Here is a 27,368-nt window from a genome sequence, read left to right as displayed (position 1 = left end):
AGAAGAGCAGCCTTCTGTGGAATAGGTATTTAGAGAATATAGCAGTTTCTGAAACTTTCTCAGTATGGTAGTCAATGTTCAGGTAGGTGGAGGTGGGCCAAGGGGGTAAATGGGATGGAAAGAGACTTTGCTTGGGGCAGTGGAACACAATGCAGTGAGCAGATGATGTTTGGTTGAGTTGTACACTTGAAACGTGTATTGGAGTGAACCAAATGTCACTCCAGTTAATTCATTTTTTTTTTTTAAAGCTGGTGGTGTGGCCAGTGTGGAAAACAGTATGGAATTTCCTTAGAAAACTAAAAATGGAATGGCCTTCTGACTCGGCAATCCCACAGCTAGGACTATACCCTAAGAATCCTGAAACACCAATTCAAAAGAACCTATGTACCCCAGTGTTCACAGCAGCACAATTTATAATGGCCAAGTGCTGGAAGCAACCTAAGTGCCCACCAGTAAATGAATGGATCAAAAAACTATGGTACATTTACACAATGAAATACTATGCAGCAGAAAGAAAGAAAGAAAGAAAGACCTCCTATCCTTTGTGACAGCATGGGTGGAACTGGAGAACATTATATTAAGTGAAATAAGCCAGGCGGTGAAAGACAAATACCATATGATCTCACCTTAACAGGAACCTAATCAACAAAATGAACACGCAAGCAAAATATAACCAGAGACATTGAAATAAAGAACAAAGTGACAGTAACCAGAGGGGAGGGGAATGAGGGATAACATGGGAAAGAAGGGAAGAGGTTGTCAAAAACCATGTATAGACAGGGGAGTAGGAGGAGGAGAGAGGGGGAAAAGGTACAGAGAAATAAGTAGCATAGATGGTAGGTAGAACATAGACAGGGGGAAGGCATGAATAGTATGGGAAATATAGAAGCTAAGGAACTTAGGACACATGGACATGAAGTAAAGGAGGGGAATGTGGGTGGGAGAGGGTATGCAGGGTGGAGGGGAATGAAGGGGGGACAATGGGGCAACTGTAATAGCATAATCAATGAAATACATTAAAAAAAAGAAACATGTATAAAGGACACATGGACAAAGCCAAAGGCAGTAAGATTGAGGATGGGAGGTGGGGATGAGATGGGAGGGGAGGGAATGAGTGGTGGAGAGAAAAATGGAGACAACTGTACTTGAACAACAGTAAAAAAAGTGCAAGGAAAGATAGAAGGAAAAATCAGTGAGGTCATCTCTCCTAACTTTATAATCTGCCCCTTAGCCCTTTGCAGGTCTAGTCTGTAAATTTCTTTTAGAATATGTATGAAACACTCCACCTCCAGCCCCCTTCCACCCTTCCCCCTCTCCACCACCACCTCAAATCTAACCCACATTGTATAGTCTAACTTTTAAAAAAGATTTGACATTAGCAAAGCTCTGGTTGTCTGAGCTTCGGGGAGTGGCTGGGAAAGTGTCTGGCAGCTGTGTTTGAGAGACTTCCCTTCAAAGGAGTAGCTTGATGTCCAATAATGTTTTTGGTTCAAAGCTGAGGCTACACTGAAACAATTGTAAACTGGTTTTTATAGTTTCTGTAAACAACGAAATGGATTTCAGAGGTCAAAAATGTTCTTCTAATCAGTAAGGAAATTTGAAAAAAGATCCCTAGGGAATGTGAAGGAAAGAAGGGGGACCGCAATGTCAACATACTAAAGAAATCATTTTCACCAGTTAAATGTAAATTTTGAAGTTAAAACTGAAATTAAAGTGAATGATACATAGTAACATGTACTTTTCTTGTCCTTTAAGGAACTGCTTGGTTTAAGTTTGGATAGTTTTTGGTTTTCCTTGTTCATTTGTTTTTACATTGGGTTTATCCTAAGAAAAAAATTCCAAAAGCAAGGAGTTTCCCCATTTTTCTTAAGATTTCTTGCCCCCTTAACTGAGCTAGCTTCTAGAAAGCTGATGCAGCCATTGTTATAGTTGCTTAGTAACAGGATTGTGAATAAAACCATACTGTCCTGTGGAGACAGGTACTCAGTTTTCAGTATTGAGATGTCATGACAGCCTGTAATTTCAGTTTAACTGCTTCCTCCCCCCCCTACTGTCCCCGCACTGGCCCCATCTTTTAAAAATGTGTTTGGTAGAATGGTTATGCTCTAGATAAACTAGGCTGCTACTTGATTTGTGTGCCTTTTGTGCTTTCAAACAGGGAAGAGACCTACAATTTACGCATTTGGGAAAATAAAGTGTATTAAGGTATAAGAGATTAAAGCCTATTTTCTGAGGTTCCTAAAGTCTAGTTTTTAATGAAATTTTGCACAGGGCAGTAAAAATGCCCATCATGTGTCATGACTAAAGCTATTGGATTCAGTGAGTTCTTAATCATGGGTTGTTAAAGGTCCAATTTGGTTAAAAAGTGATTCTGAGAACTATTTGGAATTAAGGTCTATACCTTAATTTAATGAGAAAATTTTTGTCTTTTTGAGTCTTCTCTTGTATCCATGACCCTGTTCCTTGGGGATACCTAATTGCTTCGCCATCATGTAGAAAATGGCTAGCAACTAAGGAGACACTGTATTTGTATCTTGTACTCTGGAGGCTTTTCTGTATTATTTAGCTTCCTTATCTTTTTTTATTTGGCAGGAAAAGAAGCAAGGAAGGGTGACTTTGTGAGGTTTCCTCCATGGTGTCCTCTAAGGAGGACAGTTGGCATCTTCCCTCTGCAGCTGGGGTGTCACAGTGTTTTTCATTAATTGAGATGGTTTTGGGGCTTAAATCTGCATTGACTGATATCACTGCTCATTTAAGTCTTACCTGAGAGTGACAGAATTACTAGATCATGTCTGTTTTTCTACCTTTTCTTTTAAATATTCCTGTAAGTTATTTAGCTTGTTTCCAGATGTTCTTTCTGTTTTCCTTTTTTCTAACCCTTTTCTCTCACTAAAAATCACAGAATCTCTGTTAAATTTCAGCTCATAACCAGAAAAGTAATTCTAGCCAGTTTTATTGTCTAGGACATTCTGCCCTTTTTGTCTTTTAAGTTGGTTGATCTGGTTGAAGGCTTTGTGTGTTACAAAAATCTTCCAGTCACGTGTTTATGCTGAGCCCTTTCCAGGTGATTTAAGGAAAGTACCTACTGAGCACGGGACTTTCATGATGGAAAAAATGTCTCAGAAGCAATCAGGCTGTTTTCTGGCACTTAGAGGACAGATGAAGGTACAGAACTTTCCCAAGCACAGCTCAATAGCATTACATCTCTTAGTTTTTTTTTTTTAAGAAGCATTATTTTTTTTATTCAAGTATGGGTTCCTCAGAATGTTTTTTTTAATTTTTATTTCCTTCTTCTCTTCCTGGCTCTCTTTTCTCATAATTTTTTCTAATAAATTTAGAAAATGATTTGACCATTAATCTAGTGTATACCATTTTCTAATTTGCTGGTGACTTACTCTGTTTAGGGCAGATAAGGTATTTTTTCCAGTTAAAAAGGGACTTGGCCACATTCTTCCTATTTGTCCCATCGAATGCCCCTTTTGGGGATGTTTATATCATCCTGTTCAACCCTGTTTATTCTCATCCCTGGCCCCAAAATTAGTGTGGGTGCTTCTTTGTAACTCATCTTTGGAATGTCTCGAAAGCAAAGAACCAGGAAAACCTCAAGTTATTTGTTGTGTTCAAAAGGAAACTGAAATGAAATGTGTGAACAGTGCTGAATGTTGTTATCAAATGAACCTGAAACAAAGAAAACCTGATACATGTTATGCATATGCACAATAGCAGTTGTGCGATTTCTCTAGTGAAAAGCAATTTTGGGGGGTGGTATATTTCAATTTTTTTTGACTTTTTATTGTTTACACTATTGCAGATGTCCCCATTCCCTCCACCTGCTACCCTCGTACCCACTGCACTTTCCTGGGTGGTTTTATTTAACATAGTTTGTATAGCATGACCAAAAAATATTTTCTTTTCTGTTTTATTTTTATTTTTTTGGAATAATTAGCATCTTTTTTTTTTAAGATTTTATTTATTTATTTATCTTTAGAGGGGAAGGAGAGGGAGAGAAACATCAATGTATGGTTGCCTTTCATGCATCCCCTGCTGGGAGTTGGCCTGCAGGGAATCAGCCTGCAACCCAGGCATGTGCCCTGACTGGGAATCGAACCACAATCCTGTGGTTCGCAGGCCCGCGCTCAATCCACTGAGCTACACCAGCCAGGGCTAATTAGCATCATTTTTGACCCACACTCCTCTCAGGATAAGATCTGGGTCTTGGCTTTCATGCCCAGTGAAAATTGCATTTCCGTTTTGCATCATCTCTTGCCACTGTACTTGTAGCTATGGCCTTACCTTTTCCTTTTCTCTTTGAGGGTTCTTGAGTCAATTCTGCTTTTCTTGGCACCCACCCAAGGAAGGGCTTGTTACAGCTGAGTTTTACTGAAGGGCTTTTGGCAGCAGGCTTGTGAGTGTGTAAGGACTCTTTGGGTGGCAGCTTACAGAAACCCACTTGCACTAGTTTGAGATAAAGGGCGATTTTTATTTATTTTTTTATAGAGTGCTGTCCCAAATGAGTGAAGAACTGTGATGCACCTGGACCTCAGGAACAAATTGGACACAGGCCGTGTGTTTTTTCTCTATTGTGTCTGACTTTCTCTGCTTCCTAGTCCACGGCCACCACTTGCTCCTCGGTTAATATTTCTCTGTACAAGAGACAGCCACACTGCAGTTGCAGTTTCTTGGTTACATTTAAAGGTGACCAAGGCTGGGACCCAGCATGTGTGAGGTGTCTACTCCCAGACCAGTCACCTCCGCCACGGACTGTGTATTCGTTGTCCAGGGCTGCTGTCACAAATGACCACAAACCTGGTAGCTGTAAACAACAGACATTAATCATTTCTCAACTCTGGAGGCCAGGAGTCCAAAATCAAGCTTTTAGCAGGGTTGAGTCTTTCTGGCTGTGAGAATCTGTTCCATGTCTTTCTCCTAGTTTTCGGTGGCTGCCTGCAGCCCTTGGCATGTGGCGGCGTGACTCTGCTCTCTGCCTTTGTCCTTTCATGACCTTCTCTGTGTGTCTCTATATCTCAAATTTCTTTCCTTTGTCTTATGAGGATACCAGTCACTGGGTTTAATACTCACCCAGGATGATCTCACTTTGAGATCCTTAATTACATCTTCAACGATGCTATTTGTGAATGAAGTCGCAATCACAGGTACTGGAGTTAGCTCTAAGATGTATTGTTTTGTGGGACATAATTTAACTCTACTGGCTGTATCTTTATTGTGTGAACGTATGAATGCTAGGATCCCTTGTATGGTAACCATACAAATAGGGAAGGAATGGTATTTCCCAAAACAGAGAAGAGTAGACTGGGACACTATTCCTGAGGAGTCTTCTGCACTGGCATTGAACTTTGGGCAGAGTCATGACTTTGGAAATAGGTATCTCAGCCTCTCAGCTCAGCTCCTGTTTTGAAACATCAATACTAATTGGTATGAGTGACTAATATTAGATTTGTGTTGTTTTGAAAGGGACAGAGGGTAGAGAGATTGAGTGGATGGAGATTCATTGTCAAAGACAACATATCTTATTTTACTGTGATGGCAAGATGCCACCATGTTTCCTATTGGCATCATCATTGTCATCATCCTCTCGAATATTTTTTTTGAAATTGTAAATTATCTCTCCAAACAGCAATAATGATAGAAACAGCCATTGCCTTGGTTGCCAGGGGAAGGTAGATAAAGGAAGAAAATAGCTTGGAGTATGACACACAAAAATAACCAAGAAATTTTTGGAAAAAAATGGGTGTTATAAAGAGGAACTCTTCTATGATTTCTAAACCTTTTAATGGAGAATTTCAAAAGTGCGCAGCGTGGTGTTGTGAACCCTCCTGTTTCTGTCGTGAGCCCAGCAGCCGCTGGCCCGCGGCCAGCCCTGCTCCCTCCGCAGCCCCATCCAGCTCTGTCCTGCCCACATTCTTCAGGAGAAAATCCGACATTGCATGATTTCTTCTGTAGATATTGATGTGCGTAGCTCCGTTTTAAACACATAATGACGAAGACATTGTTATACCTAGATATACATGTGTGTATGCGTGCATAATGTTTTAAATGTTCCATCAGCCTCCAGGTTTCTAATTACCTCATAACTTTTTTTTCTTTACAGTTTCTTTATATGACCATCTAAATAAGAATGGGTTGGTGTGCCTTTTACATCTCTGTTAATATATAGGGTCCCCTCCTCACATCTGTCTCTCTCTATCTCTGTCTCTCCTTTTCTTACAAATTGTTGAAGAAACTTGGTACTTGGCAGAGATTTCTGTGGTGTGGATTTTGCTGATTATATCACCATGTGCTTTGATTTATTTCTCTTTATATCCTGTACATTGAAAGTTTGCTTCTAGAAATTTGATGATATTTAAGTTAAATTTTTGTTGTTGCTGGGGGTGGGTGTCGGGAGAGGGAAGAATTCTTTGTAATGTGTTCTTCCATCAGTAGGCACATAATGTCTGATTGTTAACTGTTGGTGTTCAGTGGCTTGATCCATTAATTCATTAGGAGATTCACAGTGATGAAATACTAATTCTATCATTTTTTGTTCACTTATTACCTGAAATACCACTATAAAGAGAACCTTACCCAAACCTATTGTTATATTAGTTATTAGTACAGTTTGTACAGGAAAGGCAGGTTATGTATCTGATTCTTTTCTATTTATTTACCAAACTTCAAAACAATTAGTTTTTCAAGTATCCTTTAGGGGTGACTAATTTGATTTTAAATAAAATCAGATTTTATTTTATAAGGAATTATAATAAGCTCATGGATTTAAAGAATTGATGTATTTTATTCCTCTTTTCTCCTTTTTAAATGACTTTTTGAAGCTATCTTGTCACTCCCTTGAGTGAGTTTGCTTTGGACCCATGCTTAAGAAGCAGCGTGAGAGAAAGGGAAAGAGAGAAGGAGAGGGAGAGAGAGAGAGACTGAGAGAGAGAAATTTAAGTGAAGTTAAAAAAAATCCTATTGCTATTGAATAATTTTCATATGCAACAAGGGATTTAAGAGGGAAAGAAGTAAAGCAAAACAGCGTCTTCCCAAGCGGCCTTGGAACAGCCGCGCTAGTGTTTAGGCACAGGAGTTAGTTCTCAGTGTGGCAAGTTTAGCTGCAGGGCAGGCAGTTGTGACCACAGTAGTTATAACTCTATTTACCATGCTAAATATTTACCTCTTACTTTACTTATTTTACAAGGAGTCTTAATTTGCTTTAATGTTGTGAGTGCATGGATTAACATGTATTGAACAATCTAAAAGCAAACCAAAACACCTGCCTCTCTCTCCCCAGCAGGGTTATTTCATTGCTTGATAATGTAAAAGCATTCTAGGTCAATTTTATCTTCCTCCTATTTACAATGCCCTCACTTGCTAAATGTATAATTCCGAAAATGAAAGGCTTATAATCAAAACTAATAATACCATTTATATTTTTTAATTTAGTAATAAGCTAACACATTTTAATAATAAAGATATCAGATACTGTAATTTTAATGTTCATGTGTAAAATCATATAATTACAGAACTAGAAATTATCTGCAGAGATCACCTCTGTATTCAAGCAAGGCAGTACCTTTCAGCAGTCTTTCATCCATCTACCCATCTGTTAATTAAACATAGTCATTGAATATTTTCTCTATAACTATGCTAGGGGCTATGATATCATGGTGAGGAAAGCAGACATAGTCATTGCACTCATGATGCTTTTGGTTAAATGCTTCCTATTAACTTTGCTAAAACTATCTGGAATTTTACTTCCAGATTGTTTTTGTTGTTGTTGTTGTTTTTCACATCTCCCTACCAATTCTCTCTTAACAATTGCTTTAATTTTCATAGCCACCTTAGAAACATGATAAAGACCTTATTGTGAGTTCTTCTGGTATTCAGTTTAATCAAAGTTCTTTGTAGTCCACATCTATTTCATTGATTATTTTTTGTGCTTTATCTTAAAAAAAAGCTTTATAAGTGTACAACATAACAGTTTTAATATATTTACAAAACTGTACAATCATCATGCATTATCTTTTAACTAGAGAACTTCTTTAAGAAAAACTTTTAGTGTTATGTCTGAAAATATTTCTTTTTTCATTACAAATTGCTCTCAGTTGTTTGTGGGTAGGTTTAGCTTTATTAAGTTACATAAACCTTTCCCCAATAATTCTATATACATTGGCTCATTCAGTGTTGCAGATGAGAATTCTGATGCTAAATTAGAAATTATATAAGTTTAATGGTCTTTATAGATGTCATTTAAAAATCTGAGAACTCATAGGATTTTCTTTATATCTTTGGATTTGAAAAATGGTAGCACTTAATTTTTTCTGGTATCTTGCATAGTGCTTGGTAATAATCCTTTCAATTTAAAATTTTAAGTTCAGTGAAATTTTCTTCTATGCTTTCTTTGAGTTTTTGCTTTTTCAGTGTTTATGTTTTCTTCTACTTCATTATTTTGATTTTCAGCACTATTTAAACTATTATAACCTCTTCTGTTAATCATACAGAATTCAATAAAAATATTTAATTTTGTAAGAGCACATCTCAGGTACAGAGTAGCAATGTCTTGAAAACAAGAAAAAGAAGGTTTTGTGAGGAGAGATGGAAAATACTAGAAATTAGGGTAAGTTTACAGTTATCTTAGGCTTAATTATTCATTAACTGAATGATTAAAGAGTAAAAAACATTACAAACTTTATGGTACACTTATACATATTAGATTAGATTATCGCAACTTTTTGAAAAAATAACTGCATATTTTATTGACATATTTTTATTTATTCTTTAAAACAACACAAAAGCTGGGCTTATTCTTGTAACTCTAATTTTACAGATGAGGCTGTTAAGGCTCCTAGGCTACTAGGAGGGAAACCCAATATTCCCTAGCTAATTAGAATTGAAGCAAAGATTTACATAAACACATTTACAAAATCTGAAATCATCCCTCTCAACCCGCCCGCATATTTAAATAATTTAAATAGTTATTCAATTGAATTCAAGGTAAATGTGTTACTATTTGAGTAGTCTGCGTGTGACTTGACTGATACCATATCTTTTAAAAATCATAATCTAATAATGCTTCACTCTTACTTAAAATACAGTAAGGACACAGTTATTCACATGGTAAAATCTGGATTCATAAATAAGACCAAGCAAGACTTAACTTACAGGTTAAAAAAGTGTTCATTTGTCAGCCTTGGTGGTTCTGTGAACTCCCTTTAATTCAATGCAAATGTGATGTGTGTGCTTTTCTCTGGGATTCTACTGCTTTTGTGAAGGGTGGGTGGCCCAGGTTGGTTAAAATTATAGGTCTGTTACCTGCCTCTGTACAACTCTAGTCATATGACAAATAAACCATAAGAAAAGGAAAACCAATCTAGTTTCATGTACAAAAAAGGATTATAGCCACACTTCATTTTATTGTGCTTTACAAATGTGATTTTTACAAATTGAATACAAGCCCCTCCATGACAAGCAAACAGATTATGACCCTCTTTATTGTGGTTTGGAACGGAATTCACAGTGTCTCTGAGGTATGCCTGTGTTTAATGAGCCCATATTTCTTGGAAGAAATTCAGCCAGAAATTCAATTAACACTGATCATCTAAAATGAATACTATTTAAACTAATCATTAGGCCCAAGAGAAGTGGCTTTATGTGGTTACTAGGTGCAGCCTGGACTTTCTCCAGGTTTATAAAGTGGAGTCATTTTAGCTTAAATCAGACATTAGAGCTGATTTCCAGTTGCATAAACATTCAAGGCTAGAATCTAGACAAGGACACTTCTGATCATGTAGCGATCCTCCGAGCAGTGCAAGCCAAAGTCGGCCCCTATGACAGATCCCAGCCCGATACTACAATGTGAAAACTGCTCACTCATTCTGATGGTGAGAATTTATCTGCTAAATATAGCTGCAGACCCGTCCTGAAGCTCTGAGAAGTCTCTGTAAGCTCTGTCCTGTATGACTAAGTCCAGACATTCATACCCCGGAGTGGGTGCTTAATAAAGTGTTTATAGAACAATTATGATTTCCATGCAAAAGAATCTCCAGCTCTTTGTAAATGGAAGCGTGAAGGGCTATGAAGAGCTAGAGGACATACTGGAAGATACCATTCCTTAAAATCCAGTATCCTCAGCTACAGAATGATTTTGATTCTGTAAAAATGAGTGGTATGAATAAGGAATCTATTCTAAAAGTTTGGATGTCTATCCCAAACTTTTTTCCTTACGCTTTAGAGGAGAATTATTCTAGAAACTCAGAGTGCCGATAGAGAAGGTCATCAGAAGAACAAGAGCAACACCTCTATTCCCAAGGAAAGCTCGAAGAGATGCCATGCAATGAGAGACAACTATAGTTCATTCCAGTATTTTTTTAAATTACTTTTTAATTGTACTGAGTCCCAGTAGGATTAACTGGCCATAGAGTGCCATGGGATTGACACAATACCAATGTAGGGTATGTGAGGAAAGCTAAATCTCTGACATCCATCAGAGAACACACACTGGAGAGAGAGTCTTAGGGGAAAGGCTTTATGCAGTGATGAGACTTTTGTGTTCCCCAGAGAATCCACACAGGAGAGAAACCATACACATGTGAGAGCTTTCACAAAGATTCATTCATGACACTACATTGCATGTGGTAAAGATTGTGGAAAATGCTCCAATTGCAAGGGAAACCTCAATGCTCACCAAAGAACCTATGTAGGAACTAAACCATGTGAGTGTCTACAGCAGTGCCGAGTAATAAAAATATAATGTGAGCCACAAATTTGAGCCACATATATAATCAAAATTTTCTAGTAGCCACATTAAAAATAAAAAGAAACAGGTGATATTAATTTCAATATGTATTTTATGTAACACCACATGTCAAAATATTATTTCAGTATGTAATCAATATAAACATTATGCATGGCTATTTTACATTCTTTTTTTATGTCCTAAGTCTTTTAAACCCAGCATGTATTTTGTACTCATAGCTCATCTCAATTTGGATTCACCATCTTTTAAGTGCTCAGTAGCCACGTGTAGCTGTTGGCCGCTGCATTGGACTGCATTGCCAAACCTTTGGTCAGCTGGAAAACTTTAATAAAAGTTTTAAGAGTACACTCAATAACACCTCACTCAATAGCACCCACAGATATCAATTACTTATGTCCAAATCCTTGTCCTAGCTACAAAATAAGTTAACAGTGATTTGTAACATTATTATTCTGGATAGCAAATGACATAATATATGATAAGCACTTAGAAGAATACACTTATTGTAAGCTGTTTCACTTAGTTTACAGTAAGTGCGCTGAAATATTAACATAACTATGTTAATGTGTTATATATGACTAAAATATAATTAATTTTTCATTTAACAAATATCTTTTCTTATTTCTAGAATTTCTTTTTAGTTCCCAGCAATGTCCTTATACAAAAGGGCAGGATAATTTGTGACAACAGGGACGAATCTGGAGAGCATTATGCTAAGTGAAACAATCCAGACAAAGAAAGACAAACAATAGGGTATTACTTACAAGTGGAATCTAAACAAAAGAAAAAAAGTTGAACTCATACAAGCTAAGGTGGTTGCCAGGGACTGGGTGGGGGTTGGAGGAAATGGAAAGAGATTGGCCCAAGGGCACAAACTTCCTGTTATAAGATGAATAAGTTCCCAGGATCTAATGAACAGGGTGCTGACTGTAGCTAGCAGTGTGGTATTGTATACTTGAAATATGCTAAGAGAGTAGATTTTAAGCATTCTCACACACCAAAAAAATCAATAAATGATATCAGAACAGTTATTTAATTGTATACTCAATTATATTACAAAAGGATCAAGTGAAAATATAAAATCAGTAAAGAACTAGAGTAAGCATTATCATAAGTTGGGAGAATGTGAGCTGACCGGGAACCTGCAGTGTGGGAAGGACCGCTGATCTTCCTTTGCTCCCTTCCACCTGCTTCCCCACCTCTTCCCATCCCATGACTGGGTAGAGGGCACAGCTAGTGGAAGAGAGGCAAAAGCCCTACTTTATTGACATCACTGTGGTTCTCTATCGACTCTTGCAGTTTTTTTTTTAAAGAAAGGTAGCCAGGTGAGTCATGATGTATTAATTATGGTAATCATTTAACAGTGTACAGTATATATATCACCTTGTACGCTTTAAATATGTTATAAGTGTATTTGTTAGTTTTACCTCATAAAGCTAAAACTGGAAAAAAATCCCACTGTGCAATTTAAAAAATTAATCATAAGGAAAAAATAAAACAAAAAGTGCAGGCTATTTTTCTTTTTGATGTATTATCCTCCTGCCTCTTATAGGAATAAGAAAAAATTTAAAGTTTTATTCCCCACTCCCATTAACTCGGTTTTAATGGGGGTTATTTGTTTTGATTGGTCCCCTGGCCTACTGTTTTGAATGGCTGATTTATTTCATGTCTTGTTATTCATATGTCTGTAATAATAATCCATGGTCTGCTAATATTTATAAATGAAGGACTTGATTATTCAGTATGGGTAACTGATGTGGTCACTGCCTGCAATTATGCAGGCTCATGTTTGTTTTTCCTGATTGACCCCCCCGCCCCAGTGTGTGTGGTTAGGTGATTGATAAGTTGGTGGTTGATTTTTCGGCCCTACTTCTCCTTTTTGGGAGCTGTCTGCCTGTAGGCCTCTCCTTGGCTATGCTGTAGAATGAGCTGGGTGGCTACTGTTCAGTATTGGTAGCAAGTGTTCAGTCACTTAAAAATAATAAAATTAAGCCCTGGCTGGTGTAGCTCAGTGGATTGAGAGTAGGCTGCGAACCAAAGGGTCACTAGTTTGATTCCCAGTCAGGGCACGTGCCTGGGTCCTGGGTCAGGTCACCACAACCCCAGTGGGGGCCAGCTGAGAGGCAACGACACATTGATGTTTCAGGCAACCACACATTGATGTTTCTCTCCCTCTCTTTCTCCCTCCCTTTATTTTTATTTATTTATGAAAATAAATAAAATCTTTTAAAAAATGGTAAAATTAAGCACCTCATTAGAATATTTGCTTTGCATCTATAATATTTAACATGTTGTTATATTTTTTTACAGGAATACACAGGGCTTGTTAAAAGCCATTATGAAATTACTACAAATGCAAGCTGTTAAGGAAGGACAAGCTGGGGCAAAGAACATTCAGGATATATATTCTATTAGGTAAGTCTTTTCCCCTTTCTTTAAAAAACATGTTTTTTATTGTGTGAATTGTTAGGTTATGAACTGAGACATGCTAGTCCATTAAGAATTAGTTATTTCAGAGATGGAGCAAGTGTATGTAAAGCAGGAGAATAAACTTTCTCACTGTGAAAAATAATAGGAGACTAACAAAGGGTTATTACCCAGGGATAGGTCAGTAGTTAGGAGCCTTGATTTGCCTTTTCTTTGTCATCTATAGCATATAACATGGTAGAATCACTTTAAAAAGAAAAACCACACAGCAACAATCAAAGTGAAATGCAGTGGATTTTATTTGTGATTGTGACCTTAACTATTGCCTTGAAGGTCCTAGAAAGCCATTTCTTAAGAGAGAAGCTCCCATCCAGTGAACAGAGCACCCCAGAGGATGCCAGTAACTGATGCATATTGTCTTAGGAACTCTGTTTAGTGATGCATCCAGAAATGCCTGCTTCAAAAGAATGAGAACATGGGACCATAAACAAGGGTACTGGCTCTTGGTGGAAAGTGGCTTCTACAGGCTATGACAATTCAACAGGGAAAGTAAAAGATACATGAGGATCCTCATTGGCTTGAGCATACAGCAACTGCAGTTTGGAGCATTTGATACCACAGAAACCAGAAGCTGAGAGGAATCTCTCCAAAATGTTGAGTGGTGCCTACTTATGTATATGTCTAGTGTTTTCCTTTTGAGAATAAGTCAACAGTGTCTCTTGTATTACAGTGATCTTTCCTGAAATTTTAGTGCTATTTATGATCTCTTTTATTTTTATGAGTACAATGTTTTGAGTTTTTAAAGCCAGTTTTTTAAAGCAAGGCCAGATTTCCATTTTACGCATTTTTTTCTTAATATGTCTTTCGAATGTCTTCAAACACACAGAAAACTTGGGAGATTATAGTACGGTAAGTTAATAAATTCATTTTTTATTTTCATTTTTTCTAAAGATTTGATTTATTTTTAGAGAGGGAAAGGGAAGGAGAAAGAGAGGCAGAGAAACACTAATATGTGGTTGCCTCCCATATGCCCCCAACTTGGGGCCCTGGCCTGCAACTCAGGCATGTACCCTGATTGGGAATCGAACTAGCAACCCTTTGGTTTGCAGGCCCACGCTCAATCCATGGAGCCAAACCAGCCAGGGCCATTAATTTATTTTTAAACAGGGGAAGCAAGAGGGAAATTATTTGTTATTTGAAAATACTGTGGAAATGGGATATGCAGCATAAACTTTTCCAAACTGATAAATATGTTGTTTTTTTAACATAGTTTCACCTCCTGAGGTACAAAGTTTCATTTCAGGTTTGTCTTTGGTCCATTACCTTGATCAGAATTGAACCTAAGGAGTAGATGAGCAGATCTTAGTATTTCTAGATGAGTCATATGAACATCTGTGTTTTTTCTCTTTTTAAAAAGAAGTTCAAATTCTTGGGCCAGAGTTCCAGGGTAGAAAATGATTTCATTTCACTATTGTTCACGGCACGGGTGTCAGGGGAGGGGGATTATTTATTTATTTATTTATTTTAAGATAGGAAAGCTATTGAAGTTTTAAATTTTTTATATAAAAGTTTTATGACAGAAATTGACCCACTTATAGTGTATGATTCCCATAGTTTTTAGTATCTTTATAAAATTATGCAACCATCACCATAATAAATTCTAGGCCTTTTTTTATCATTCCAAAAAAGAATTCCTCACCCATTAGCTGTCTTTCCATATTTCCCTCCACCCAGTGGGGTGTTTTTAATTTAATTTAATGTTCTCAAGCCTGGCTGCTCATTAGAAATATCTGGGTGTGGAACCTCCCAAAAATCAAATACCCCTGCCCAACTGAGTCAGAACCTCTGCCATGAGGCCTAGACATTTGTATTTTTAAAAAGGCCCAGAGGACTTCTGCCAAGATGGAGGCGTAGGTGAAAACACTGTGCCTTCTCCCACAACCAAGTTTGAATACAACAAAGGTTTGGTAAACAAAGACGCAGCCAAAGAACAGAAAATTGAACTATACAGAAGTCCAACAACAAGGAACTTTTCAACCAGACCGGTAAGAGGGGCGGAGCCAGCAGCGGAGCAGGGTCGGGCAGGAAAGATCCCTCCGACCCAGGCACGGCAGGCAGCTGGGGTAGCAGCGAGAACCCAGTGAGGGTGCGGGGCAGGTTGACCTCGGTCACACATTCACATGCAGATAAACCAGCAGAGGAGTGAGCAGTGAGGCAGACCGCACAGGCCCCAGCTGGCGGGCTGACTGTGGTCTCACATTCCAGTGCAGTGGGACGGACGGGCGGGCAGCCCCAGTGGTGGGAGGGAGACCGGACCACCATTGCTTGCCTTTGACCCCGCCCCCACATACAGTGTCACAACCCAGCGACTTAGTTGCCCTGTTCTAGTGAACACTCGGGCTCCACTCCTCTTACGTAACAGGCACGAACAGACCAAAATATGGCTCAAGAAGAACTCAAAGCCCCAGAGCCAATAACTCTAAGCAACCAAGAAATACCAAAGGTCTCAGATGCACAGTTCAAAATACTGGTGATCAGGATGCTCACAGAACTGGTTGATTATAGTCACAAATTAGAGGAACATATGAAGGCTAAACTAAATGAAACGAAGGGAAATGCACAGGAAACCAATAGTGATGGAAAGGAAACTGGGCCTCAAGTCAATGGAGTGGAGCAGAAGGAAGAACGAAACATCCAACCAGAAAAGAATAAAGAAATAAGAATTCAAAAAAATGAGGAGAGGCTTAGGAACCTCCAGGACATCTTTAAACTTTCCAACATCCAAATTATAGGAGTACTAGAAGGGGAAAAGAAATAGCCATGAGTGGAACACTTATTTGAACAAATAATAAAGGAGAACTTCCTCAGTCTGGCAAAGGAAACAGACTTCCAGGAAATCCAGGAAGTTCAGAGAGTCCCAAAGAAGTTGGACCCAAGAAGGAACACACCAAGGCACACCATAATTACATTAGCCAAGATTAAAATGAAGGAGAGAATCCTAGAAGCAGCAAGAGATAAGGGGACAGTCACCTACAAAGGAGTTCCCATCAGACTGTCAGCAGATTTCTCAAAAGAGACCTTACAGGCAAGAAGGGGCTGGAAAGAAGTATTCCAAGTCATGAAATCCAAAGACCTACAGCCAAGATTGCTCTATCCAGCAAAGCTTTCATTTAGAATGGAAGGACATAAAATGCTTCTCAGATAAGAACAAATTCAAGGAGTTCATCATCACCAAGCCCTTATTATATGAAATGCTAAAGGGACTTATATAAGAAAAAGAAGATGAAAAATATTAACAGTGAAAGGACAGAAAACTCACAGTTACTAACAACCCCACGTAAAACAAGCAAACGAAGAGGACAGCTAGATCAGGAGTGGAACCATAGAAATGAAGAACACATGGAGGGTTAGCAACAGGAGTGGGAGGAGGAGAAGGGAGGAGAAGGTACAGAAAATAGCATAGACAGTAGGTAGAAAATAGATGGGGGGAGGGCAAGAATATAGTAGGGGAAATATAGAATCTAAAGAACTTGAGACACGTGGTCATAAACTAAAGGGGGGGAATGGTAGGGGGTATGCAGGGTAGAAGGGAATGAAGGGGGGGAATAGAACAACTGTAATGGTATAATCAATAAAATATATTTTTAAAAAGGCCCAGGTGATTCTGATTCACAGTGAGGACAAAATGGTAGGTTAGCTGCTCATTAGGGTGCATTCTCATCACCTGGGTCCTTGTTGAGTGGCAGATTCTTTTTCCTTATGGCTTGGGCAGACTCCAGATTCTGCTCTGACAAGCTCCCAGGTGCTGCTGGTCCCCCATCAAGTAGCAGAGCTATAAACAGCATCAGCAGTACCTGGGGGTTTTGGTGGGAATGTGGCTTCTCAGACCTCATCTCTGCCTGAATCACGACCTGCATTCTGCTAAGGCAAGTTAGAGGCATCTTAAAGTTTAAGAAGTCCTGTTTAGGTGACGGTAAAGGGAAATTTTCTGTCATGCATAAGAATTAGAGTTACTCTCATTTTCATGCTGATTGTCCTCACTGGCTGTGAGTGCTAGACTTTCAGTCATCTGTAATCTTTCACTTATTTTTCTATTTATAATTTATATTTTCCTGTACTTGGATCTTCTAACTGCAGTCTTGTTTTCACAAGAGAATAGGTGCTAGGCATGGATAGGGAGCCTAGTTTGAGGAGCTGGTATCATAGTGGATGCATAAGGTTTATCTTTAGATTGGTGGCACATTAAGAGGGCCAGAATCAACCACCTGAGTTGGCATAATCCAGTAATGTTTTATGGAGAGCCCTTATGTGAAGGCTGTTTGGCACTGTAAATCAGTAGAGTGCAATCGAGTGTATAAGGGCCTTAGGTTCCTCCAGGGGGGATTGTGGATGACAGAAACGGGGGAGAGGTGAGCCTGAAGAGCAGAGTCCCCTTGAGAGGGTTGTGATTACCTGAGTCCAGCACGAAATCGCCATGCGGTTTTGGAGCCTTCTGTACCACATGCTGGTTGGCATTACCGCCCAGCCTCGGAGAGGCAGCTGGTGAGCTGTGTCTGAACGCATAAACCAAGATATGAGAGGCTCAGAACTCCACTGAGGGGTGTTTGGCCGGTGTTATGCTGGAGCAAAACAGAATATGTGGTCATTTTAAGTGAGTCTGTGCTGAGTTACATAACTCATGCCAGTATGGGAGTAAAGAGAGAGGGAGACGTGAGGGCCCAAAATGTGAGCCAGTGGCTTCTTTGGTCCCTGTGAATGTTTTGAAGGAGATCTAGAGAGGGTTTTCTCTTTGTTGACCCTGGACCTCAGTGTCCGTAAGAATCACCTGGGAGCTTGTTAAAACTATAGCTTTGCAAGCCCACATACCAGAGATTCTCATTCAGTCAGTTTTGTGTGAGATTCAAAATGAGCATGCTTGTCCAGTTAGTCAGTACTATGGATATAGGTTGTTTGTGGATCGCACTTGAGAAACACTGCTTGAGCTCCTGGGAGTTTTATGGTACCACATATGAGCTGCAAGGAACTCCTCAGGTACACGAGCAGGTGGTTCTTGAGTGGCCTAATCATGTCTCCTTGCCTCTGTTCCCTATTTGGGAGGGAAAAGGTTTTTAAGTGGCAAGGCACCAAGTTCCTCTCGTCATGTCCGCCATGGACAATAGAGGCCTAGAGCAGGCCAAAGAATAATTGTAAAGGAAAAGCAGTCCAATGAGAGCAAGTGCCATTTACATGCAGGAGGAAGAATATAAGATATTTAAACCTCATTGCTCTGTTCAGTGAAATAATGCCATGGCCAGAACACGTTAGTGTGCTTCCTGGTCAGCAGGTGGGTGGCTAGAGGAGGAGAGAGCCCTCAGCACCCTCCCAGAAACCACCACTGGTTTTTAGTGTTCACGGAGCATAAGCAGCTCGTCCTCAGTGTTTGATGAGTGTCTGGAACATGCCTGCAAACCTGCATTTGAATAAGAGACTTGGATGTACAGATGGTCTGTTCACCATGCTTTGAGATGCAGTAGATTAGACTGTGTGCAGCTAATAAAGTCCCTGTTGCTTAACTGAACCCTTCTTTAGTTTTGTGGTTTAAACAAGATTAAATGGGGATGTTTAAGTGGGGTTTCAACTTCCAGTGCCTTTGAGGATGGGGAAAGTTGGAAGAACAATGCAGTATGTTTGCCTCGGTGATTAGATGAAGAGCATATGCCAAGTGTTAAAACCTTGGGCCTCTCAACCTGGGAGCACAGAGAGCCTTCTGCGGAGCTTTGAAGTGTGCAGATGCCCAGGTCCTTCCTACAGTGACCGGAGTGTCAGCCTCAGGCATTGGTGTTTTTTCAAGGCTTCCTGGGTGGTTTCTTATTTTTCCCCTTTCACTTTTGTTTGGTCTGAATTTCCTTTGGGTTAGCTTGAACGCCATTTTTCCTGTAACACACGTGTGCTTAACTAAGCTCATTAAGCATTCTTGACTGTTGACCATACAGGAAGTTCGGCAGAGAACTGATATTTGGCCAGTGTTTTGGTTGCAGGAAGAATAAACTAAATTTTTATGATTTATAAATTATTAAAGGCTCATTTTCTCATTTGCTTTATAATGTGCCATTTTCCACCCTGAAATTTTATCTTGTGCTTTTGCTTTTAATTTTTCCTCTGCATATTCATATTATGGCAGTCTCCTTAAGATCTCTTCTCTCAGCTGAAGTGAGGAAATAGCTGTGAATTCATGAGCAGTAACTGCTTGTTCCAGAATTCGTGCATCATTCTAATGTGCCAGACAGTGGCTGACATGCACAAATATCAAATGTTAAGAGTGTTATTTGTGGAAAGGTTCGGTCTGATCAACATCAAGCTGTACTTTCTGAAATAAAAGAATATTACATGTTTTTGGCAGATGTGTGCTCTGAAATGGGTGATTAGGCCCGTGGTAATGGATAGTTAATATCCTGAGTAAATTAAAGTTATGAAGTCTATATGTGTGTGTTTTTCATCCATTTGTGCAGTGTGATATAGTGTATTCAGATGGAGATTTCATTTTAAGAACTTCAAGATGTGTGTGCTAAAGGCTGAGGTACTTTTTAATGAATATTGATTTTTTTCATTTATCTCAAGGCAAATGCATCCATTCCTTGGGTGAAAAGAGAAAAAAAAAAACAAGAGAAAGTTTCAAGATAATATACAGAGTGCCCTAAGACTAGTTTGTGATTGTCGACCTCAAACAATAGCCCAGTCCAGACCAGGTGGTTCAGTTGGTTGGAGCGTTATCTTGTACACAAAAAGGTTGCGAGTCCCATTCCCAGTTGTAACCCCTAGGTAGGGCACATACCTAGGTTGTGGTGAATATGAGAGGCACATACCCTGGTTGGGATGAATGTGAGAGGCAACTGATCGACATTTCTCTCTCTTAAGTCAGTGAACATATCCTCAGGTGAGGGTTGAAAAGGGAAGGAAAAAAATCATAGCCCAGTTTTAATTCTGGTAACTAGCTTTTTCTTAGCATTAAACTGTTTCTGCTTTTTCTCTCACATCCATTTCGAAGGACTGGATGAAGTCAGTCAGTCATGCAGAGAGTGCAGGAAGAAAGCTTCCGATACGAGGAAAAGCATGTGCTTAGATGCTGCTGTGTGGACAGGCCTGGTGCACTAGAGGAATTAACAGGAGGCAAAGTAGCTGGAACTTAGTGTTCAGGGGAGGCAGAGGCCTAGGCAGAGGCTCAGGGTAGGTGGCTGTGCCCTAGAATATAACAAGATCATAGCAAAGACTTTGGGTTTTATTTAAACAGTAGTTGGAATTCAATGAATATTTTTCTTTTTAACTTATTATTTTAAAATAATTTTAATGTTCCAGAAAAGTTGCAAGAATAGAGTAAAAGACTCATTTACCATTTACCAAGATTTCATCAGTTTCTTTTATACTTTGCCACATTTTCTTTATCATTCTCTGTATAAAATTGAGCAGAAGAAAACCCAGAATATTTGGGAGTAGATAGCTTATATTCAATAGTATGTGTTTCCTAAGAACAAAAATATTCTTATATTATCAGAATAGTTACCAAATTGAGAAAATTTAACATTGTTACAATGTTTCAATCTATAGTCCATCTCCCAATTTTGTCATTTGTCCTTTTATATCCTTTTCCCTTTTATTTTCAGTGCATAGGATCTAGTGTAGGATGATATGCTGCCTTTAGTTGTCATATCTTTTTAGTCTTTTAAAATCTGGAACTGTTTCTCATTCTTTCAACTTCCCTGGCAATTTTGGATGCCATGGAAGTGACACTTGTCAGGATATTACAGCTGGAGGCACTAATGTCTGTCTTGCCCTCATTGGTGATTTTAATTTTGGTCACTCATTCAAGGTGATGATCTGATTTCTCTACTGTATAGTTATCATTTTCCTCTTGCAACTAATACGCAGTCTCTGAGACACTTTAAGACCATGCAAATATTCTGTTTCTCAGTAAGCTCACAAACCCCCAGTCAGTTTTCTCTGATGATTTCAAAATGGCTGTTTCCCAGCCCCAACCCTCCCTTCACATATACTAGTGACAGTGGTGTTAGAGGTAAGTGTTAGGTGTCAGAGGAATCCCCAGAAATCTGCTTAATATACAGATTCTAAAGCTCCACCTCTGTAGATGGTGATTTGGAAAGGTTGGGTGGGAGTCATTGTGAGTATTAAGAATTTGTATATTTTTAAAAAGTCCCAAGGGGTCCTGATGCGGAACTAGGTTTGGAAATCACAGGACAAATGGTTCATGTACCAAACAGTGTCCTGGTGTTTTGTAACAATATTAGAAAAAGACACACTTTTTTTTCTTCCACATCTGCATTTTTAAGATGGATAAAATTAAGCTCTCAATCTGGGACATTGAGTAAATAAATGAAACTGTGATTTGAACTTCTTTATAGGTAAATCTAAGTTATTATGATTATATTGGCCATATACTTATGCTTCACATGATACATATGAATTTTTCTCAAATCAAGAATAGGCAACCTAAATTTAAAATAGTATGTGGCTGAGTTAAGTTTTGAGTATTTTATTGCCTTTTTATTGAGATTTAATGTACTATACAGTGAAATCCACCCTTTTAAAGTATACAGTTCAGTGTTTTTTATTGTATTTACAAAGTCATTTAACCATTGCTGCTCTCTGATTCCAGGATATTTTCATCACCCCCAAAAGAAGCACCATGCCCATTTGTAGTCAGTCATTTCCAATATCGCATATTCTCAGCCCCTAGAGCATGTTACTTTTATCTATGGGTTTGACTCTTCTGGACATTTCATGTGAATAGAATCATATAATATGTGGCCTTCTATGACTGGCTTCTTCCACTTAGCATAATGTTTTCAAGGTTTATCTATATTGTAGTATGATTAGTACTTCATTTTTTATGGCTGAATAATAAATACTACATAAAATGGATTACCACATTTTATTCTGTAATATTTTTGCATGCTTACCAATGACTTTTTAGTGTTCTTGCATTTTACATTTATTTCTGAAGGCAAACTACTTCTTCTAAGTTCCTGAAAAGAAACCTCTTAGTCTTTAAGAGTAGTTGTGTTTTTCATTTCATGCGGATTTCCTTATTACACTTACTATTTTAATGAGGTTGCTTAGATTCTTGCAAGACTAAAATATTGACCATCAGCTCTTAAATTATAGTTTTGTGGTCAAAGTAAGCATTTTGCTTTTTGAGGGGTTTATTTCAATAATTGACTATATTACCCAGGGATCGCCTGAGCTGCAGATGCTTGGTTTTATTTAGCATAAAGTAAGCATGACAGCATGATTTGATCCTCTGTACTGTGCACTCAAGCTTCCATAAGAGATTGGAGCTAGCAGAATACATTAATATAATTTATTTTGCTGAAATTACAGAAACTTTAATACTTAAGGAGCCCAGATTTCTGGGCAGAATTCATAGTATGTAACCTTTTTTTAGGAGGAAGCAGTTCTTTCTTCATAGTGTTTTTGGAAGTGGTGTTTTAACAAAGCTTCATTACAGCAGTTACCTTAGATATACTTAGTTTTAATACACTGATATGTTTTTTGGAGTTGGGGCAGGAGGTCAGGTTCTTCTTTGATAATCTCACAAAATTTTTATCTTTCTCCTGGAAAATGTACACACATACATACTTAAAATTTTGCATATAATTTCAGAGGGCTTGTGAATTTTTGCTTTAATGGATGAGTAGACATCTTTAGAGGGAAATTGGGGGGAAAAAAGATGGATGAGAAAGGAGGATTCATGTACCTGAAAAAGCCCAGTGGAGTTAAGGATAAGAAAGAAGCAAGGAAAGTAGTGGGGGAAGTACAGCCAACACTACTATCCAGGGGCTAGCTGTCTCTTACGTAGCATTTTGATTCTTTCTGTCGAACAGCATGTTTTGCTTAAGTTTTTATTTACTCCTTTTCTCTCCTCTTTCCCACCCAGGGAAGTTTATGGTTCTAATTGCCTGGCGTTTATCCCTGGGACTTAGAAGCAGACCTAACAAATAAGCTACAGATATCGAACAGTCATGTAGTTAGTAATTGCCACTAGAAAATGTTTCATAAGCTACTCGAAGTGTGGATGTTTAATTTAAAATTGTATGGTAATTTCCCAGTAAATGTCTTAAGGCCACAAAATATTATAATTTTTGCCTTATTAGCCTATTTATCTCGAGTTTTGTTTTTGTTTTTTATTTTTGCCATCGTAGTGTGTAACAGTAATATAAGCTCTGTATCCCAAGCTCTGTACTTTTATGTTTTCCCCCAGCCATCGCTCTATACCTAAAATAGCCCCATACTTCTGACACTGGCAGACACCTTTGCATTAAATCCCTGATCCTATGAAGATGATGTATCATAGAATTGCACACTTGAAGCCTACGTAACTTTATTAACCAGTGTCACTGCAATAAATTTGAGAAAAATTCCTTCCCCTCAAAACAGGGATTCTGTGAAAGTTCATTGTGAGGGCAGAATCGTCATAAAATGAAGCATATATATTTTCAAATAAATGGTATACTCTCCTTATTTACCTTATCCAAAGAAAAATAAATTTAGTCAAAAATGTCAAAATTAAAATCATTTTTGCTCCAAGTGTTTTTCTGGGAGCTTGTATGGAAAGGATAAAATGTTTTTTTCTTAAAACAGTGTAGAATATATAATGAGTCATAATTATTGTTTAATTTTATTTTATAGTAATATTCATCGTGGACTCTTTATAATTTTTTAGTGTGCATTTTTTTAACTTAAAGTCTACAGAGGTTTTTAAAAAAAATCCTTTTTTGGCTTCTAACTAGTACATTCAAATCAAAATTCAGAGCAGGTAGAGAATAGCTTTTAAAATGCATATTTATGTGGTAAGTGCTATGCTGGGCTTCTGGAAGTGCCAGGGTCACAGCTGCACACAGAAAAGACATGGTGACTGCAGGCATTTTTTCCTCATACAGAAAGGCAATCTCTATGTATCGTTGAATTTATGATGTAAATCAAATCTTGGCTTTCCTGTATTCAGAGATGTAGCAGAGAAGTTGAGGTGACCTAAAGGTTACAAATAACTCGCTTTTTGGTTTGCCTACCACAAGACTAAATTTTTCACTACTCTTTTCTGTTAAGATTAATGCACTTGGGGAGGCGAATCTTGTTATACACCTTAGTTGACCATCACTTCTGTGCTAGTCTGGTGGAACCATGAATTAATCCTTCCTTCTTTCCCCCATTCTGTTAAGATGCACGTATTGCCATGTGTTGAAAATATTACTAAAGAGTGGGAGCACTGAAGTATTAGGTTCCAGTTCTGCATGCTCCCTGTGTTTTTTTTCTTTAATCAACACGGACTTGGTTTAATGATCTAGTCAAAGAGTTTAAAAACGTGGTTTGGGAGAAGTGTGTGTGTGTGTTACATTTATTGTAGGTGTGCATTTAATACTGAAAGGGAAACAAAAGACATGAGGCATAGACCCAGCTTTCAATCTGCTTTTGCTCTAGTGGAAGTTACAAACCTACCTGCAGATAATCATAATAGTACCCCATTTATGGAGTATTCTGTGTGCTGCTACTATGGTAAATGCTTTGTTTAAAATACCCATTAAAACATTTACAAATTATGAAATAGGGAAGTGAAGTGCCGAAGAATGTACAACACATTCATTCATTGTGGTGGGAGGAGAAAAACAACACACAGTGAGGGAGAGATTAGAGGCACTAAAGACCGACGAAGGGTGACCTGGCTGCCTGGTTTGTATTGATTTTAATCTTTAAAACAATGTTATTTATTCTCTTAAGAAGAAAGCAGATGTCTCAAGAGTTAGAAAATTATTTTAAAATTTCTGTGGGCTCCTCATTGCAATGCTTCTCTCTGAAATAAAAAATATATAGGCTGATTTATCTCTTTAAGATAAAAATAGGGTACCTCTTCTTTTAGGTCTCAGATTTTAATAGATATTGTTCTTAGAGCCACTTTAACTTGACATAGAATTATTAATAATTGAGACCTGTCTTCACTGCTTTCTGCTTTTACAGGGTTTGTTTCTACCGCTAGTTCTGAGCAGTAGGAAGGTTAGGGCTTTAATGGGTGCCTTGGGTTATATAACTTTAGCACTAGAAGGTACTTAGCCTGATTTCCTTATTTTACAGATAAAGAAATTGCCTAAGAAGGGTTAATTATCTTGCCTGAGATCACACAATTTGTTGCAGAGCCAGAATGTAAATTTGGAACTCTTGATTCTTAATTCAATGCTTTCCTCTATTATTTCACCTCATCTCTCCACTTGTATTTTTTTCTGAGACAAGAAAGTGGCAGTATGTCAGTAAATGATTTTGATGATACTGTGTAAGCATTGCTTATATATAATAACAATAACAATGCCCCAAATTTGTTTATCAAAACTTGTATAGCTGATTATCTGCCACTGTTTTACCAATGATCAGGTTGATTGTATGGCCAACCCATCTATCATTTTGAATGAAGTATTGCAGTAAACGTACTCTGTAACTTGAATAGTAGGCTTGAGGATAATTGACATTTTTAGGTATAACCTAGGTTTTGTTAGGTTTTTTTTTTTGTATCACATTATTTCTTTTTTGATGAGTGCTTCTAAAAAGAGCAAAGTTGACTTATTTAAATTGAGTCCTTCATTTACCTCGACCTTTTTCAGTTAAATGTACTTGAAAGAGGTGGAATGGCTAACAAGCACTGAGTGTGAGTAAGAAAGAAAAAACTTAAGAATCTATAAGTTTAATAATTCATCCTTGAATATATCAAGAGTGAACTAATAACTCAGCCTTATGACATTTTAAATGCTCAAATTATATCTTATTTTTAGAATTTTTAAAAAATATTTTATTTTTTAGGAAGAAGCAAGGGAGAGAAGCATCAGGGTGTGGTTGCCTCTCACACACCCCCTACCGGGGACTCTGCCCACAACCCAGACATGTGCCCTGACTGGGAATCAATGCAGTGACTCTTTGGTCAAAACTAACTTTTAAAAAGGAGCTAGTCCCTGGCTGGTGTAGCTCAGTGGATTGAGCACGGGCCTGTGAACCACAGGATCGCGGTTCGGTTCCCAATCAGGGCACATGCCTGGGTTGTAGGTCAGTTCCCAGCAGGGGACTCACGAGAGGCAACCACAATGATATTTCTCTCCTTTTCTCCTTCCCTTCCCCTCTAAAGATAAATAAATCTTAAAAAAAGAGGGATAGATATTTAACATTTTGGGGGTGTGAGGAGTGGGAAGGGGTAGAGGATGACTTACTTATAAGGGGAGTGTATTAAAAAGCACTTAAGTGCTTTGTAATCACAGAAAAACTGTGTGGTAACTTGTTTGATTTTCTTTTTTTTTAAAATTTGTTGTTCCAAGTACAGTTTTCTGCCTTTTATCCCCATTCCAGCCCACCCCGCCCCACCGTCAGAGACATTGATTTTCTTTTTATGTTGTCATAAATGCTGCCACTACCTGGCTTCTTATTTCATTATGGTGCTTTTCAGAAGTAAAAAATATAGATAAAATCATTGCAGTTGCTGTGTTACTCTTTTTATTCATGTTTACTTGAACATGACCTACTGAACTCTTAGTTTAACAATATCAGTTGATGTGTCATACCTGAGATGCTTTTAGGATTTGTTAAATTTGTCGTTAAGTATCAGTGGCAACCATAGTAGAAGCAAGGTCTACCTACATAGGTGTAACTGGCAAAGAATTTGAAATTTAGAAATGTGATTTTTATATGATTTGAGTTTTGGCATAAAAATTGCTTAGAGTGATTCCTTGTAATGGTAGTAACCTGATCGGTCAGAAATAGCCTGTGCTTTAAGCAAAACATGCTGCCAGCGAGTGACGTTAGTGCGTGATAGATTAGGTGAGGTTGAGGAGAAAATAAAGAGATGGTGTTATAATAGCCAGAGCTGTGTAGTAGTGTCAGAGATGGGTTTAAGATGAATGTTTGAATGTGATGGATCTGATGTACTTTTCTGTTTAAGAGAGAAAACAAAAATCAGAAAACTTTCTAATTCCTAACAACTTTCCTCTTCTACTACTGGTAGTGGTTCTCAACCCTGACAACACATTAAAATTGCTAGAGGAGTTTTTTAAAATCACTAATGCCTGGGCTCCGTTTCTAGCAACCTGAATATAATTGAGACCTGGACGTTGGTGTTTTTTTTTAAAGAGCCCCACAGATGAATCTAACTTGGAGCCATGGTTAAGAGCCA

General features: G+C 38.1%; 1 protein-coding gene across 1 annotated transcript in view; it reads left to right on the top strand.

The window, feature by feature from the left end:
• Positions 1 to 27,368, top strand: part of FOCAD (focadhesin) — a 330,364-nt gene that overhangs the window by 40,819 nt on the left and 262,177 nt on the right. Inside the window, exon 5 of the mRNA XM_037061968.1 lies at positions 13,061 to 13,165. Coding sequence (XP_036917863.1) covers positions 13,061 to 13,165 — 105 coding nt within the window. The remainder of the gene's footprint in view (positions 1 to 13,060; positions 13,166 to 27,368) is intronic.

Source organism: Sturnira hondurensis, unplaced genomic scaffold, assembly GCF_014824575.4.
Source record: "Sturnira hondurensis isolate 20B ecotype Veracruz unplaced genomic scaffold, ASM1482457v3 Scaffold0013559, whole genome shotgun sequence".
In the NCBI taxonomy this organism is placed as follows: Eukaryota; Metazoa; Chordata; class Mammalia; order Chiroptera; family Phyllostomidae; genus Sturnira; species Sturnira hondurensis.
The sequence above is the reverse complement of the archived record's forward strand: the minus strand, read 5'-3'. Positions and strand labels throughout refer to the sequence as shown.